The sequence below is a fragment of the Choristoneura fumiferana genome, chromosome 28 (genome assembly GCF_025370935.1).
Source record: "Choristoneura fumiferana chromosome 28, NRCan_CFum_1, whole genome shotgun sequence".
NCBI lineage: Eukaryota > Metazoa > Arthropoda > Insecta > Lepidoptera > Tortricidae > Choristoneura > Choristoneura fumiferana.
The window spans coordinates 7,981,488-8,000,222 of record NC_133499.1 but is presented as its reverse complement, the minus strand read 5'-3'; the positions used below and the strand labels follow the sequence as shown (position 1 = coordinate 8,000,222).

General features: G+C 38.5%; 1 protein-coding gene across 1 annotated transcript in view; it reads left to right on the top strand.

The window, feature by feature from the left end:
• Window positions 1-8,793, top strand: part of LOC141443769 (uncharacterized) — a 138,196-nt gene extending 129,403 nt beyond the window's left edge. Inside the window, 6 exon segments of the mRNA XM_074109117.1 lie at window positions 629-759; window positions 762-875; window positions 1,402-1,608; window positions 4,139-4,296; window positions 8,126-8,412; window positions 8,708-8,793. Of these exon segments, the coding sequence (XP_073965218.1) occupies window positions 629-759; window positions 762-875; window positions 1,402-1,608; window positions 4,139-4,296; window positions 8,126-8,412; window positions 8,708-8,793 (983 nt within the window).
• Window positions 8,794-18,735: the final 9,942 nt, after the last annotated feature.

The following is an 18,735-nucleotide window of genomic DNA, read 5'->3' as shown; positions in this document are numbered from 1 at the left end:
TTTGTTAATTGTTTTGGGTTAAATTACAGCAATTATCACTTTACAGGTGTTTCATTTATCAAATTAACAAAAAAAATACAATTCATTTACTCAGTACCGAAAAGTACCGAAATCCCGGAATTCCCGGTTCTGCCCCAGTACCGAAAATCTCAGTCCCGGTTCTGGAAATGGTACCGCGTACCGGCATGCCCTACTCCACACTGTAAGAACACACACAAATCACACAAACCCATCTATCACCACCACCATTACACTGACGCGTTAACACGCATTTAAATTTCATAAACTTAGCCATCCTAACGGTCGCTGGTGATCAAAGAAATTCTTTTAGTTTATTTAAAATGAGATTACCTGGAATAGTTTCCTAAATGTTTTTAAATAAATAATTTTATAGATTAAAATGAATATCAATTCTGCCACCGTATCTTTGTTGCTTTCACCGCCATATTGAAAATGCGATTCTAGGGCTCCATACGTTCATAATGTAGGTATATATGGATACCCAGTGCTAACAGAACCCCTCTCTCTCATCTCTGGTAGAAAAGCAGCCTTATTTCGGACTTATTTTATGATGTAGAATTTTAACATATTTCCTTTAAAATTGCTATAACCTAACTTTTGTCTACAGGTCAATTCGCCCAAGGATCTCAAGTTAGCCAGAACTCATTCTCCCAAACCCAGAGAGGTCAAGGTCAAGCTGTGATCTCGGGTCAAGGTCAAGCCGTGACCTCAGGTCAAGGTCAATACTCCAGGGAGGTCAAGGTCAATACACCCAAGGAGGTCAAGGTCAATACACCCAAGGAGGCCAAGGGCAGTACGTTCAGGGAGGGAGAGGGCAGATAGGCATCGGCGGACAAGTGTCTGTGCAAGAACAGGTAAGGAATACATTTTAGAGATGTCAAATAAATTTAAAAAATATTCAAAGGCTCCTGTAGCAAGAGAGCGATAACAGCGCCATGTCCGATACACTGATTTAACGATTCAACTTTGAGGATCAATCAATTAACTAAATTCAAGTTATTTGAAAATGTTACAAAACAAAAGTAGCTTAGTTCTGCGAGTAGAATTGTAAGGCCCCATGGTCAAAGACATCCTGTATACTCCAACTGGAAGCCGTGGTGGCCTAGTGGTTTGACCTATCGCCTCTCAAGCAGAGGATCGTGCGTTCAAACCCCGGCGCGCACCTCTGAGTTTTTCCAAATCCATGTGCGGAAAACATCGCGAGGAAACCTGCACAACCTTGCCAAGCAATTCAATGGTGCTTGTGAAGTTCCCAATCCGCTGGGGGACCGCGTGGGAACTTCGGCCCAAGCCCTCTCATTCTGAATGGAGGCCTGTGCTCAACAGTGTGACGTATACAAGCTGGGATGATGATGATGATATCCCAAATGCTTCCCCCAGGCCGCTCAATTCAACCGTGACCAGAGCTACGCCCAGACCCAGCGTGGCCAGGCAGTCCTGACTGGTCAAGGCCAAGCCATCACCCAGGGCTTCGGCCAGGGCATCCGCCAGGGCCAGGGTTATAGCGTGGAGAATGAATACTCTGAGTCCAGTCAAAGGGTGTTCCTGCAACAGTACGCTGCTGGCGGGCAGTGTGGGCTGTTCAATGTGAGTATAGTAGCACTGACACAAATATCACTGATACAAATATCACTAACACAAATATCACTAACACAAATATCACTGACATGAACACCACTGGCATAAATTCCTGCAACAGTACGCTGCTGGCGGGCAGTGTGGGCTGTTCAATGTGAGTATAGTAGCACTGATACAAATATCACTAACACAAATATCACTGATACAAATATCACTAACACAAATATCACTGACATGAACACCACTGGCATAAATTCCTGCAACAGTACGCTGCTGGCGGGCAGTGTGGGCTGTTCAATGTGAGTATAGTAGCACTGACACAAATATCACTAACACAAATATCACTAACACAAATATCACTGATACAAATATCACTAACACAAATATCACTGACATGAACACCACTGGCATAAATTCCTGCAACAGTACGCTGCTGGCGGGCAGTGTGGGCTGTTCAATGTGAGTATAGTAGCACTGACACAAATATCACTAACACAAATATCACTAACACAAATATCACTGATACAAATATCACTAACACAAATATCTGTTGTAAACTAGTCCTTCCTTCTTTCTGTAAAAAAGGTTGCCTGGAAGAGATCGCTCTTAGGCGATAAGGCCGCCTATTGTTCACCTTGTAATTTTTTCTCTGTGTATCTGTTTTCTGTATCGCTTAGTATGTCTGGTGTACAATAAAGAGTCTTTGTATTGTATTGTATATCACTGACATGAACACCACTGGCATAAATATCACTGTGACATAATACTCGAACCTACATACGGGTGTGGCCTGTAATACGAGCAAATAATTAAAACATCCCATCCCATCATCCCATCCCATCTCCTATCATCCCATCTTAGGCCTCTAGGTTGGCAACGCGTCTGCAATACCCTGGTGTTGCAGATGTTTATGGGCGATGGTGATCTCTTACCATCAGGAGACCCATTTGCTCGTTTGCCATCCAGTCAAATAAAAAAAAAATAAAAAAAAAACATAGATCATACTCGTCAAACTGAACAACATTAGTTCAGCGACTTTTAAAAACAATTAGTTTATTTTTATTTTTATTACACTTTAAAGTTTATTCGAAGAAGCAATGTAAACCAAAATGCTTGATGTTTGTAGCGTGACAGGCGACGTCAGTTGTGTTCTAGGACGGCGTACATTGATAACAGTATTTAATTTGCATGAAAAGGGGAACATATAAAAACTCCATTATTTCTAAAAGTCGCTGAACTAATTTGGTTCAGTTTGACGAGTATGATCTATGTTTTAATTATTTGCTTGTGTTACAGGCCACACCCGGTATATGGGACACTGACATAAATATCACACTTGCATAAATATCACTGCCACAAATATCACTGACGGGTATTCCAATGACATTATAAATGTGACAGTATTCAGTATATTAATTTCAATAACAATTTACATTGTTTCGGACAATATGTATATCTATAATCATGACATGTATATTACAGCATATTATGAACACAACACTTAATTCTAGCACACAAATTAACAATACCATTAAATTTGAGACACTTTGGGACCACTTACAGGTATCCAGATACTAATTAAAATAAAATAACTAATAACTAATTAGAATTATTTTCCACTAAATACTTATTTATTTCGAGATACCACTTAAAATGTTAATATAATCAAAATTGAATGCTTTTATGGCAATCAATAAAAGTCTTATCAAGTATGTTAATTGGTATGTAATCAATTTCGACATAGTATGTTATGAAATCTGTAAAAAATCTAAGTAAGTATTCTCTCGTTCATCTTCTTTGTATTGGTACGTATACGTTTCATCAATAAGTTTTGTTAAAAATGACATTTTGTAATACTTTATTTTTTACTGACTGTATGTACTTTTTGCACATTTGCACATAGCTAGGTTTTAAAAAAAAACTGAACGCAATTTAAATTGTTTTTTTTTTTAATTATAAATCGAAAAAAACTGTCAAATTTTAAATCTACAATATTTAAGATACTTTCCTTCCATGTGGCACAGACATGGGATACCCTTTATACAAACAGAGATACATACTCGTACATACATTGCCAGTTAAATAAAAAGTTGTAAAAAGGAGAATTTTTAAAGCAGTCCGGTTTTTAGGGTTCCGTGCCTCAAAAGAAAAAAAACGGAACATTATAGGATCACTTTGTTGACCGTCTATCTGTCTGTCAAGACCCTTTTTCTCAGGAACGCGTGGAGGTATAGCTTCATATCTAATACTCAGGTCTGCTGTCCCTTGGAGCTGTGAAAAAATCAAACTTCTAAGCCAACGCAATCAAAACAGCCGTTTATGCTGCAAATTTTCGACAATCGCGAGGGAATCAAAACCTACAGGGTACTTCCCGTGAACTCAGAATCTTAAAATTTGGTACGCAGCAACGTTATGGCACAGATTCAATATATATCATTATAATAGAAATATTTGTACGGAACCCTCTGTGCGCGAGTCCGAGTCGCACTTGGCCGGTTTTTTTATTAAAAAAATACATTTTTAAAACATTCCCCCTCAGGGTCAGAAGCCGTATGGCAACCGCAACGAACAAGAAGTTGACTTCGCCGAGATCCCATGGCAGGCGATGGTGCTTCTCCAGACGAACAAGAGTCTCCTCTGCGGAGGCGTCATCACGAGACCTGATGTAGTGGTCACCTCCGCTGCATGCGTCGAAGGGTAAGTCAAAGTCGAAATATCTCTGTTCAGTTATACTGCACTATCATCATCCCAGCCTCTGTCGTTTTCCGATCGACTGCATACAGTGCCGCATGTACCATCAGCCAAATATGTGGTCCACCACCCCAAGTTGATAATCGTTTGCATGTCATAAAACAATAATGCCAATAGACGTGTCTATCAACTTAAAAGTTCGAAGAAAAAAGCTTTAGCGACATATTCATTTGATAGGAACTTGTTAAAAATTGACAGACCACTTATTTAGTATTAACTCGTATAATTTTGAACATGAAACTACCGTGAGACTCACTCATATTAAATATAATGACCCGGATAACTCACGTCTTAAATCGAGTTTAGCTCGACATGTTTCGGGCTAATCCGTAGCCCTTCGTCTTATATTTAATATTAACTCGTATAATTACGTATTCTGGCAAAAAAGGCATTCTTATTCTTGGTTAGCCTTCCTACTAAAATTATAAATGTGAAACTTTGTGAGTAGGTGAGTATGTTTGTTACTTCTTCACGCTGAAACTGCTGGATTAAAACATAGGATACTTTTTATCCTGATATTCCAACGGGATAGGGATAAAATCTCTAAATAACAACCGCTGAGCTTAGAGTCATGAAATTTGGTATGTAGGTAGCTGGACATCTGGAATAGCGCATAAGTAAGCTACTTTTTATCCCGATGTTCCCACGGGATAGGGATAAAATCTCGAACTAATAACCGCTCGGGTTAGAGTCATGAAAAATTTGGTATGTCACAATATTTGGTATGTAGATAGCTGCACGTTTGGAATAACACATAGGCCACTTTTTTCCCGATATTCCCACGGGATAGGGATAAAATCTTGAAATTTCAACCGCTGGGCTTAGAGTTTTTAAATTTTGGACAGTTGCTCTTAACACAACCTCAATGAAAACCACGATATAAATTTTGGGGATTCCCAGGGGAATTTTATAAAATTCCTAAATTTCAGTTGTACCAGATCGAATAGTTTACGCGTGCGAAGCTAGAACAAAAGAAGTAGTTGGTAAAAAGGAAAGTTTGGTGTCAATTGTACGTCATAACACCTGTAATACCTAACAGTGACCGCCATACACTACCCTTGGCATGTCAATACTAAACCTAGTCTATTATCTACCGTATCCTAATTATGCATTGTCTGCAAATTGTCTATTTGTGGAATTCCGTTAAACATATGACGAAAACTTGCCGTTTTGTGATGCAATCTTTCACCATTTATACAGTGTGTTACCGGCAGCGCAGGCTTTTTAAAAAGGTGGTTACAGGTTAAAGTAACGTTTATAAAGGGTGGTTACAGGTTAAAGTAACGTTTTAAAGGGTGGTTACAGGTTAAAGTAACGTTTTTAAAGGGTGGTTGCAGGTTAAAGTTACGTATTTAAGAAGAAGAAGATTGATTTATTTGCCAACATGAACAATACAGGATAGGCACACAGAATACAAATAAACAATAAACTAATTTAGATCTTTCTATACCTTAACCATGACTTAATTAAATTAATTAACTAAAATTCAGACTGCTAACTTTCTATAGGCTACAGACAGGCGTAGGCGACAGGCTAGCAACCTGTCACTATTGTACCGTTTTTGTCAAAATTGCTAAAAGTGGCTCCGAAGCGGTAACGTTTCGTGTGCTCTGCCTACCCCATTTGGGAATACAGGCGTGATGTTTGTGTGTTGTGTGTGTGTGTGTTAACTTTCTAACAAAATGTAATTGCCAGCAATGGGCAGCACAGTAAATTGACAAGTAATAATTAAAGTATCTGTCGGCTGTCATTTACATTTTCTTGTCAATTTACTTTGCTACTACTGGCAATTATAATTTTGAAAATACAAACTGAAATATAGATGCACAGAAAAACCAGAAAAATAAGACCAACACTGGGAATCGAACCCAGGTCCTCGGTATTCCGCACCGCGTGCTATACCGCTACACCACTGTTGGTCAACGGAACAGACGCGAATTTCTCCTATGCACCACATATCTCAGTTTGTTTCAATTTAGGTTTTACGGGATGACCGTAAAAGTAAAAATTCGGAATTGAAATAAAAAATACAAAAAGATTCCAAAAAACCAATCATAATTATAATTTTGTTAGAAAGTTAACAAAGTCTGAATTTTAGTTCATTAATTAAATTAATGCAATGCATGGTTAAGTTACAGAAACACGTTAGGTACTTTAACCTCCCTTAAAAAAGCTTGGCTGTCGGTAACACACTGTATATCTATATCTTTAGCATGACAATTGGAGAGAATGTATATTCAAACGCCGTTTTACGTAAACTCCAATTCAATAGAATCTGACAATCCTGTAGACACTTCCAGCCTACTAAACTAATATAAACACCGGGCTGCCCAAGGCTTTGTGATGTGACTATTATTCTTTTTTGATTCCTTTTAGAAGATAATTGCAACAACAGGGACATATATAATCAAGTGTGCCCACGATAGAGTGTCTTAAATATGTAGAAAATTGACAGATTATATTGAATTGTACTTTAAATACCTAACCACTTGTCGGGTGTCGGATCCGTTTCGTGTCGGATATCGGTAATTTCTATAGAAAATTAGTGTCTGATAAGTATGAATAGCTTCATATAAAATGTTCAGGAACATCCGATTAAAATCCGGGCTCCACATCCGACAAGTAGGAGCTACGTGACCGACACGATTTTCAATACAAACTAGATGTTGCCCGCGACTCCGGTCACGTAGAAGTAAGAATAACCTAGCAAAAAGTTGGAAAACCCCCGACTTCGTCAGTTCAAATGTCAATATCTCAAAAACGGCTGAACCATAGCTAGAAAACCTGCTTTCAAATAAAAAAAACCGCATTCAAAGTCCACCCGTTTAAGAGCTACGGTGCCACAGACAGACGCACACACAGACACACTTTTTGCGTCGGGGGTTAAAAATAGCTTACATTCTATTCTCAAATTTACCGAATATACACAAAAAAAAATCATAAAAATCGGTCAGCCGGTCGGAGGAGTTTGGTCTCAAACTTTTTTGAGCCGATAATTTTATATATTATAAGATGAACTGTTTATTACAATGTTGAGTTTTTATCCCGACTCCGTGGGATAAAAATTAGCATTAAATTTCATCCAAATCAATTCAAAAGTAACAATAAGTCGAAAATACAAACTGAGACATGGAGCACAGAAAAACCAGAAAAAGAGACCAGCGCTGGAATCGAACCCAGGTCTCAGCAATCCGTGCTGCGTGCTATAACCCCTACACCACCACATTCGTGTACATTCGTGTCTAAATTCCTGTCCAGCGGTGGTGTAGGATGCTGAGACCTGGGTTCGATTCCAGCGCTGGTCTCTTTTTCTGTTTTTCTGTGCATCCATGTCTCAGTTTGTATTTTCGATATGGTTTCACGGATACCCGTAAAAGTAACAAATTTGGAGTTGAAATAAAAATACAAAAAGACTCCAAATAACCAATCATAACAAAAATAAGCACAAACACACGTAATTGCAAACTTTCACATTTTTTTTTTATTTGACTGGTAAGAGATCACCACCGCCCATACACATCTGCAACACCAGGAGTATTGCAGATGCGTTGCCAACCTAGAGGCCTAAGATGGGATACCTCAAGTGCCAGTAATTTCACCGGCTGTCTTACTCTCCACGCCGAAACACAACAGTGCAAGCACTGCTGCTTCACGGCATGATTAGTGAGCAAGACGGTAGTAGTTATCCGGGCGGACCTTGCATAAGGTCCTACCACCTGATATATTTTTAATTTCTTCATGTTCATGGAGAACTAACCCCCAATTTCTTCTCCAGACTTCAAGCGAAGAACGTGCTCATCAAGGGCGGAGAATGGAAACTCGGCATCGACGACGAGCCCCTCCCCTTCCAAATCGTGCAAGTGAAGAATATTCTCCGCCACCCCTTCTACAAGCGGGGAAGTTTGCACTTCGACGCCGCCATCTTGGTTTTGACGGAGAATCTCAGACTGGCGAAGAATATTTATCCAATTTGCTTGCCGCGTGCAAGTGATACGTTGGACGCGTTCTATAATGGAGCTGGAGAGTGCATCGTTACTGGATGGGGAAAGCAGGTCCTGCAAGGTAAGTCTAAGTCAAAGGTCAAAGTCAAATTCAAAAGTATAGTCACTGTTTCAGAGGCGAAAGTAAAAACTGACAAAGTCAAAAGTAACAAATCAAAGATCAAGGTAATAAGATGGAATCAAATGTCAAAGTTGAAGTCCGAGTCAAAGTCAAGTCTAATCAGTTTCAGAGGTGAAAATAAAAAAATCATGATCAAAAATAACATATCAAAGGTCAAGGTTATAAATTGAAGTCAAAGGTCAAAAGTCAGTTTCAAAGGCATAAAAACTGTTTAAGTTTCTTTAAAACTATGTAGACAAGCTAAGCGTTTTCAGAAAGATCATCATTTCCAAGAAGAATGCACCGCAAGAATCTTTGCAGAAAGACATTGAGAGGACCTAAATCTAATTATCTTAACTATATATACGTTCAGTGGAAGAATGCTTCTACCTAATTTATTGAATCGGGCGTTACTTTGCGGAGGTCCATATCAATGAACTAAAAGAATTTCTTTGCTCACCCGCGACCTTGTGATAGCTAAGTTTATGCAAGATATGCGTGTTCATGCAGTTCCTCCACCTCCACACTGTAAGAACACACACAAATCACACAAACCCACCTACCACCACCACACTACACTGCCGCGTTTCGAACTCAACCAGAGCTCATCTTCAGAGCAACACAACCGAACACCATGCTACCAGATGTTAACCAGATATGGTGTGGTCTAAGTGTTGCTTACAGTGTGGTGGTGGAGGAACTGCCTGAACACGCATATTTTGCATAAACTTAGCTATCATTAGGTCGCGGGTGAGCAAAGAAATTCTTTTACTTCAATGCTACTACCGTCAAAAAAAAATTTTAGAAGTGTTAAGACTAAGTGTCCCAATGCCAAATACCCAAGTATATAAACAAGATTCTGAGATCATAGTATTTCAGGTCAAGTACCATTACGTTTTTGGGTCCATTCGTTATGTCATATAACTATCTAGCCTCCCGTAGCGTCAATATGTTATTCTGTCTGTCGATAAATTGAACCCATTAGCGAAGAGGTTAAAGTGTGAACGTCGTTAATATTGCATGATATACAATTAATAAATATTTTGTAATAAGACTGCATAACAGAAATTAACTAATAAATTGCATATTTAGTGCAATAAACCTGGTATCGCACGTCTTAAATCGAGTTCAGCACGACATGTTTCGGGCTAATCCGTAGCCCTTCTTCAGCGTACGCCAGGATGGCTGCTGCAAAACGCGCTTGATAAAAAATTGGACAGCGTCCATGAGATGTAACAATGAGTCTTTTATCTAAGTTCATTTTTAACCCCTGACCCAAAGGAGGGGGGTGTTATTAGTTTATACTAGTTGTTTGTAGTAGGTTTTTAGCTACGTTTGATAAAAGTCGATTCAGCCATTTTTGACCTTTGAAATGATACAGACATTGCCATTATACTTATAACACCCTACCCTACCCTTTAGCGTTGCGGGTTAAAAATACTACATTGTATTTATATATTTTTATATCGATTTTCGACTTGGGGTTCAAATTCAAAATTCAAATTCAAATGATTTATTCAGTAAATAGGCCGCAATGGGCACTTTTACACGTCATTTTTTAAACTACCAGCGCTTTCGGAAAGACCATCATTGCCAAGAAGAATGCGCCGCAAGAAACTTGGCAGAAAGTCATTTTTCATAATAATATAATTACAAATAAAATACTTAAAAACTATATTATACAATTAAAAAAAAAATAATACGAAAAATAATAATATTAAAAATACAGGGATGTATGGGGTCCCTTAGTTACAATAACTATATCTAAACTATATCTAAACTATATCTACGTTCAGTGGAAGTGCAGAATGCTTCCACCGTCATAAAATTTAAAATAATAACAACAATAATTTGGTTCTGAAATATACATAAGTAACCATTAAGCTTTTGGATTTCGAAGGCAAGTTCACGTCTGCCGCCCCCAAAGTTAGCTCACACTAAAAATAAGAAATAAAACTACTTTAAAATACTTTTGGTTAAAAATACTATATTGTATTTATATATCGATCTTCGACATTCCTCATAAAGCCAGTTTGGAAGCGAGAAGATGGCATAACATTGGGCAAGACATATAACATAGCATAATACAAAACCGCGCTATGGTCGGCATACTCAGCAAACGGTAAATAATAAATTTGCTTATGTTTACCATTCGCAAATATGGTATTGAATATATATATGTTTTTTCGACAATGCGGATCTAGTAGCTTTGCATATTTTAGTGGAAAATGATGGATGTGTTTGCGGTCAAAACTATATAATATTATTATTTTATCCTACTATTTACTGGTATTATAATTACGAAAGTTTGTGATTATGCGTGTGTATGTTTGTTATTCCTTCACGCTAAAACGGCTGGATGGATTTGGATGAAATTTTGTACGTTGATAGCTGGATATCTGGAATAACACATGGGCTACTTTTTATCCCGATATTCCCACGGGATAGGGATAAAATCTCGAAATAGCAAATATTTTCAATGCAACGTCCATATAGATAACGGTGTAATTCCCACGGGAATTTTGTAAAATCCTGTAATTTTAATTCAACTGCTATAGGTACCTAATGATTTATGCATGTAGAGGCCGCGGGAAATAACTATTAGGTACATACAAACGCTCCAAAAACATAACCGTCCTTCAGCAGTCGGGTAAAAATATATCTGAAAGACGAATCTACTTAGTTTTAAGTATAAACCAGCCAAGTGCGCTTCGGACTAACGCACGAAGGGTTCCGCACCATCTATACAAGATTCATTAGACATTAGCAAAAACGGCAAAGAATCACGTTTGTTGTATGGGAGCCCCCCTTAAATATTAATTTGCAACTTTTTTTAAATTTTAATATTTTCTTGTTAAGGCTACGCTAATTTGACACGAATAAAATACCCAATAAAAAGTTGGAAACCCAGCTTTGTCACTTCAAAGTTCAATATCTCAAAAACGGCTGAACCGATTTTGATAAAACATGTCTTAGAACCATCGCTAGAAAACTTTTTCTCAATTAACAAAAACTGCGTTCAAATTGGTAAACCTGTTAAAGAGCCACAGACAGACAGACAGATAGACACACACAGACACACATAGCGGTCAAACTTATACCACCCCTCTTTTTGCGTCGGGGGTTAAAAATTCTATTTAAGCCTTAGTAATAGGGTTTCCGTTTTTACCCTATGAGTACGGAACCCTAAAACAAGAGTCCCATCATTATACGTTACCTTGAAGGCCGATTACTATGTTAAAACAGTATCAAGGAAAATCACATTTTTTAAAGCATTACGTGATAGAGTTAATATATGCGTCCGTTTGTATGTTAATTCTGCCTTATCATACAATTTGTAGCCTATTACAAGCACGTGGGTAGATCTGTGGATGATCGCTTCATTTTTTGTGGCGAATGTATCGTACTAATATTATAATAAATCGGCCAAGAGCGTGTCGGACACGCCCGAAATAGGGCTCCGTAGCCATTACGAAAAAAATAAGTAATATTTTTCTGAGAATTTCGTATTTTGTCACCCCCACTTTACATCTATGGGAGGTACTCTACAAAAAATATTTTTGAACTTTTTACTGTATTATTTTGTCGGCATAGTTTACATATATATTCGTGCAAAATTACAGCTGTCCAAAGCCGCGGACAGACAGACAGACATGGCGAAACTATAAGGGTTCCGTGCCATTTTGGCTACGGAACCCTAAAAAAACGAAAGTGTGTAACTCGGTTTGTTTGTTAGTTCATCACGTCTAAACTAATGAACCGATTTAGATGAAATTCGGTATACAGATACTTTGAGTCCCGGGGAAGGGCATTTTAGGGTTTTATCCCGGAAAATTACATAGTTCCCGCGTGATAGTGATAACCGAATTCTACGCAGACGGAGTCACGGGTAACGGCTAGTATATTAAAATAAATAAACATCATGAAACAATGAAACCAATAGGGATGGCGACTGGGTTAAATAGTAGATTGTACAACTAGAGCATAAAAAGAGCCATTTTACCCAAGACGTTCATATAGCCACCCGAGCCGGTATCGCGAGCCATCACTGGTGGTTGACCATCAGTGGTGTAGCGGTATAGCACGCGGCACGGAATACCGAGGACCTGGGCTCGATTCCCAGTGATGGTCTTATTTTTCTGGTTTTTCTGTGCATCTATATTTCAGTTTGTATTTTCAATTTAGCTTTTACGGGATGACCTTAAAAGTAAAAATTTGGAATTGAAATGAAAAATACAAAAAGATTCCAAAAAAAACAATCTTTATTCTATTTAGTCCGACGGTAGATTATTTAAAAATATAGGACACGTATTTATTGGTTTAGATTATTAAACTTCCGGTAGTGGGAGCTTGTGGAGTGGAGCATTGATTCCTATTAAAATCGTACCATATAGTGACTTCGAAACTTCCAAGTATCCTCGTCATTCTTTGTTTGTCCAACAAAAGAAAAAATACGTGTACAATATTTTTTAATTATCTAACTGACGGACTAAACAGTTTTTTTTGTCATCTAGCCTATTGTCTCAGTCCCAAAGTAAGCTAATCTTCTACCTACCTAAATATACTTAAATACATACAAACATCCAACCTTGTAGTCATTTTTGTTGACGCTACGACTCGGCATTGACCCCAAACGGCGTCTCGATCTGCACTTTCCTTTACCGATGTTTCACTTTCGTTTGAACGTGTTATCGAAATACATGAGTTGCGTGTTTCGCAGAGTTTGAGAAGGTTGCTTGAATATAGGTCAACGTTAAAGGCGAATACAGTTGGCTGGGCCGGGAAACTCCGGCATATCTTGTCGTCAGACATCCCTCAGTGCCTAAAAACTTAGCCCCGTCCCACGTCCAACGGTCTGCGCGGAAGCCAGGGACAGCTGCAGACGATGCCCAAACCGTCAAGTGCCGCAAATATGCCTTTCTTAAGGACAACTACTTTTTTGCGGCACTTGCGGTCGAAACCTTTGGGGCTTGGTCGTCCGACACAAAAAAAAATATGAAAGAAGTCTCGGACAAACTAATCGCGTATCTGGCGACCAAAGAGCAGGCTTTTTTCTTCCCCAAAGACTGAGCCTCGCAGTGCAGCGAGGCAACGCCGCCAGCGTCTTGGGTACAATGCCCCGCGCTGCGCTGCCTTTGGAAGAGGAAGCCCGTTTTAGTTAATTTTATGTGATTTTTATTTTTAATGTAAAAATTCATTGTTTAAATAAATAAAAAATCCTTTTAGTAAACGGGTACTTATCAAACAGCCCTCGTACAAAACGAAAGTCTTCAACCAGTTTTAACCTACGGAGCCGAAACGTGGACCTTGACTGCGGGGCCACAAATTCAAGGTCGCTCAGCGAGCTATGGAGAGAGCAATGCTAGGGGTTTCTTTGAAGGATAAAATCCGACATCACATCATCCGACAAAGAACGAAAGCTACCGACGTTGCTCAGAGAATTAGTTCGCTGAAGTGGCGCTGGGCTGGCCACGTCTGTCGCAGGACCGATGAACGGTGGAGCAGACCTCTCGAATGCAGACGAGTCGACGGACGGAAAAACGTAGTGCAGGTCGCTGGGATGGATACGAGGGGCTGAAGACAGTGTTGGGGCGCGCCATGGAAGAGGCCTATGTCCAGCAGTGGACTGCTGTATGCTGATGATGATGATGGCTATAATGTGTGTTCCTAAGTGGATAAACTATTTGGACTATTTAAATCATCATCCATCATCCCAGCCTATATACGTTCCACTGCAGGGCACAGGCCTCCTCTCGGAATGAGAGGGCTATTTAAATAATAACATCTTATTATGATTTTCTGGATAGGGAGATGTGGGGGTCAAGAAGGGAGGCCTTTGCGCAGCAGTGGGACACCATCTTCTTCTTCTCAGTCTTCTTCTACCAAATTCTTGGTTAGGCCTCCTTCAACCTCTTCCACTCCGATCTATTTTGAGCAGTTAGAGTCCAGATGCTGCCCGCCACCTTTTTTATATCGTCTTTCCATCTCATTTGCGGTCTGCCCTCTGGTCTTTTCTGTTCCCATGGTCCCATGGGACACACATAGAGGCTATTAAAAAAAAAAGGTCTTCATCATCATCATCCCAGCATAATATACGTCTATATACACAGGCCTCTTCTCAGAATGAGAGAGCTTGGGGCGTAGTTCTCACGCGGACCCAGTGCGGATCGGGAACTTCACATGCACCATTGAATACTTCTTGGCTGTATCCGGTTGTCAAAACATCAAACTAGTCAAAAAATTATGAATATCCAGATTTTTTTAAATTGATGTGTGTAGAATAACATTTTTTCACTTCTCATGCTCGCAAACTACGTATTTATGCTGGATCTGTAGATTCAGCATAAAATGTATTTGTTATGCTCTAGTGCAGTGATTCCCAAAGTGGTCCAGGTGGACCCCCAGGGGTCCACGGGAGACTTGCTGGGGGTCTACGTAGGCGTGAACAAAAAATGGGGGTCCATAAGATGTTAATGGGGGTCCACGAAAATTTATCTGCTTTTGATAGTAAAGAGCAAAAATGTGAGCATAGTTTTTATAAGGGCCTACCTACATTGTTTTAAGTACCTAACTAAGCAGATAATATTTTAATAAGGCAAGCGACTGTTACTTGTCCAAACTTGCGTATTCGATATTACGTAAAATTTCGTGTACATGTACAGACTTGCAAAGCGCTATCCGCCCGACAATGCTTAACGCTTGTTCAGACACAGCGACACAATTTTAATTTTTTGGTGACTTTAAGAATGTGGTAGAAATGTAGCAGCAGGGGGTCTACCGAAACCAGTAAAATTTTGAAAGTGGTCCACGAGAAAAATAAGTTTGGGAACTACTGCTCTAGTGCATAAAGTAAAATCTTCGTCTAAGACCAAGTTAATCTGGTGCCAACAGCAATAAACGAAAAAGTTACTATTTTTTTTAATAATTTGTGACTTCTGTAAGTCAATCAAAATAAATAAAAATATTTATAGCAATGCAAGAAAAATAAATCTACTTAGTGACTGATCAATTGTTTCCACTGTTCCTATTTAATTTCCTCGCAATCGAAGTGAAAAGCAGTGTGTAAAACTCGAGCATAAAATCCATTTTCCCCTCGACGTGTCTGTCCATCCTCGCCGTACTGGCTCGGGTGGCTCGAACGTCTCGGGTAAAATCTCTCGTTTTATACTATTTTTACCAATGAAACTACTCAACAAATTTTTCTCCATCTCACTCATATTGTGCTCTCTCATTCTGAGCGGATGCTACCATGTTTTTTGTTTGATTATGTAAGGCTTCTGTGTCAATATTGCATTGACGCGACCTCAGGCGTCAATGTGCTGTGTTGATTAGCGAGCTGAGGAATGCGAGGCTTCGCTTTGTGTGGTAAACAGGCCCGAGGCTCGCTTAACGGCGTGAAACGTCTTTTATGTATGTATACTCTTTATTGTACAAAAGTAAAGAAACGAAATAACAATTGGTAGGGATGGGCAGAAAATCGTTTCACATTCGGTTTAACCGAATTTCGGCAGCTTGAGCCGAATTTCGGCATTCGGCTGAAATCCGTTTTTATGCCGAACATTCTGCAAATTCAAATTCAAATTCAAAATTCAAATGATTTATTCAGTAAATAGGCCGCAATGGGCACTTTTACACGTCATTTTTAAACTACCAGCGCTTTCGAAAGACCGTCATTACCAGAAGAATGCGCCGCAAGAAACTTGGCAGAAAGTCATTTTTTCATAAAATGTAATTACAAATAAAATACTTAAAAACTATATTATACAATTAAAGAAAAAAAAATACAAAAAATAATAATAAAAGAAATACAGGGATGTATGGGCTGCACTAGAAGAAGAACGACTGAAATTAATAAAAAGCATGTCCTTCGCAAAATTAAATAAACTTAGTATTAATTATTTTAATAAACATCTTGATTACAAGTAAATTGAATTAAAAAAAAAAGTTTTTGGTTCACAATTTTCACAAACTAAAACAATGAGAAACGCTTAATATTTTTAATAATTCAAGGATGTTATGTAGCCGTGGTGGCCCAGTGGTTTGACCTATCGCCTCTCAAGCAGAGGATCGTGGGTTCAAACCCCGGCTCGCACCTCTGAGTTTTTCCAAATTCATGTGCGAAATTACATTTGAAATTTACCAAAAGCTTTACGGTGAAGGCATACATCGTGAGCAAAACCCGCGCAAGCCTGCGAAGTAATTCAATGGTGTGTGTGAAGTTCCCAATCCGCACTGGCGCGCGTGGGAACTATGACCCAAGCACTCTCATTCTGAGAGGCCTGTGCCCAGCAGTGGGACGTATATAGGCTGGGATGAAAGGATGATCGCAACAATCAAATTTAAAAATCTCTTATCTCTTCTAACTACTAGTATTTCAAATTTATTAGAGGCATTATTGAACCGAAGTTCGGCAGAAATTCGGTTTATTTTTTATTTTTACCGAACGTTCGGCCGAAGTTCGTGTTCGGTTCAAACCGAATTCGGCACATCTCTAGTGTAAACACAGCCTTAGGAGCTTCAATTAATCGTATATAGAGTTATAAACAGATAAACAGACTAACATGCATCCTCTATTAATTCCAATTCATTGCTTTTAATAATCATTAACAGTTGACCCGAACGACCTGTTGGAAATCTCGATTTGCATAGAAATCCTCGAATCTGACATTTTGTATGAAAACAACAGGATTACGAACTTACGAAGTGATACGTTGCGCAAACACCCTCCTTTCCGCCCGCAGTCGGTTGAGGTAACGTTTAAGAGTGTTTCTCAAAAAGTTGTCCCGTCAAGAAATTTACAAGACATCAGTTTGTCAAGAAATTATAAACCCTAAGGGCGAGATCATAAAACATAAAATGCATAAAGCATTCAAAATTTCTTGCCGTCAGATAAACGTCACGAAATCTTTTGAGGAAAAAATTCTAATTTTGTAACTACATCGAAACTTTCTATTGGATCCATCAATAAAGATTATCTGACTTTTTATAAGAAGAAGATTGATTTATTTGCCAAGAGATTGATTTATTTTTTAGAGTACCTCCCAAAGTGGGGGTGATTTTAGCAATTGCCCAGCGACTCAGTCCGCGTACCTAGTCGTTTATGGCAATTTTCTGAGATTAAATCATGTCCTTTTAAGGGATTCTTTAAGCTATTTAGACTACGATTTCGTCTAAATCGGTTTAATGGTTTGCACCTAAAAAGGTAACAAACAAACAAAGACAAACTTTCGCATTTATAATATTAGGTGGGACTTTTTAGTGCTTTTTGAGTCGATTTTTTTTTTACTTTTTTGTTAAAATATTTCTTTGTTTCGTTACATTTTGACAAATCGGCTTTTGGGCCATTAGAGACACTTATGTAGGACTCTTAATAACTATCCTTGGGTTAGTTTAACTCGTAACTTAAATGCGGTTAATTAAATTTAATTACCATATGACATCTAGCCTTCGCGCAAGTTAAATTTGTTTACTTGTTAAAATAAACATTAAAGTTAATATAACAAACTTAGGATTTTTATAAGAATCTATTTAGCTGGACGTGTGGTAAATTATCGAAGTCAAAAATCCATTTTTATTCAAATAAGTAGAGATCAATTGAATAATGTTTCTCCATCGTTTTTGTCGGTTAAGTTCATATTTATCTTGTTTTCCCAATAGGGATGTTGACTCCCCCAATCAATTGACGTACTTCTTATGAGCTGTCAAAACACAATTCTCCCAATGAGGGCTATCGCGTATGAATTCGCCACTAGAGGCGCTAGTGTAGCGTGAGGTCTCCGAAATGTCAAATCTCATAGTTTTTGGGTGAGCTAACGCGGGTATTTATTAATTAGAATAATTTTGTGAATATTTTGCAATATCTGAAATTAATTAAGGCAAATATGCGTTCCGGGGCAATGAATGTCTGTGTTTTGAGACAGTTTTGTCTTTCGGAAACCTTTGTCCTTCCTTTTTTCCAAACAAAACGGGGACTATGCAACACTGTGGCATGCTCGATATTTTTATGGTACGGTTTTAAGGTGTATTAAATATGATTTTAATCTAAACTTTGCTTTCACACCCGTAAAAACAGACTTTGAAAGCCACACTTAAAAACCTCACGCAACAGTGCGCCATCTAGTGAGACAAAAAACGATAGCCCTCATTGAGTTTGAATAGAAATATCAACTTATGACGTCACTTGTTCGCACACTCCATCAACTAACTATTTATTTGTTTTAAAGCAACAAAAAATCTAATTTTGCAGTTAATCGAAAATTAATCTGGTTTTCAGGGCGAAAATAA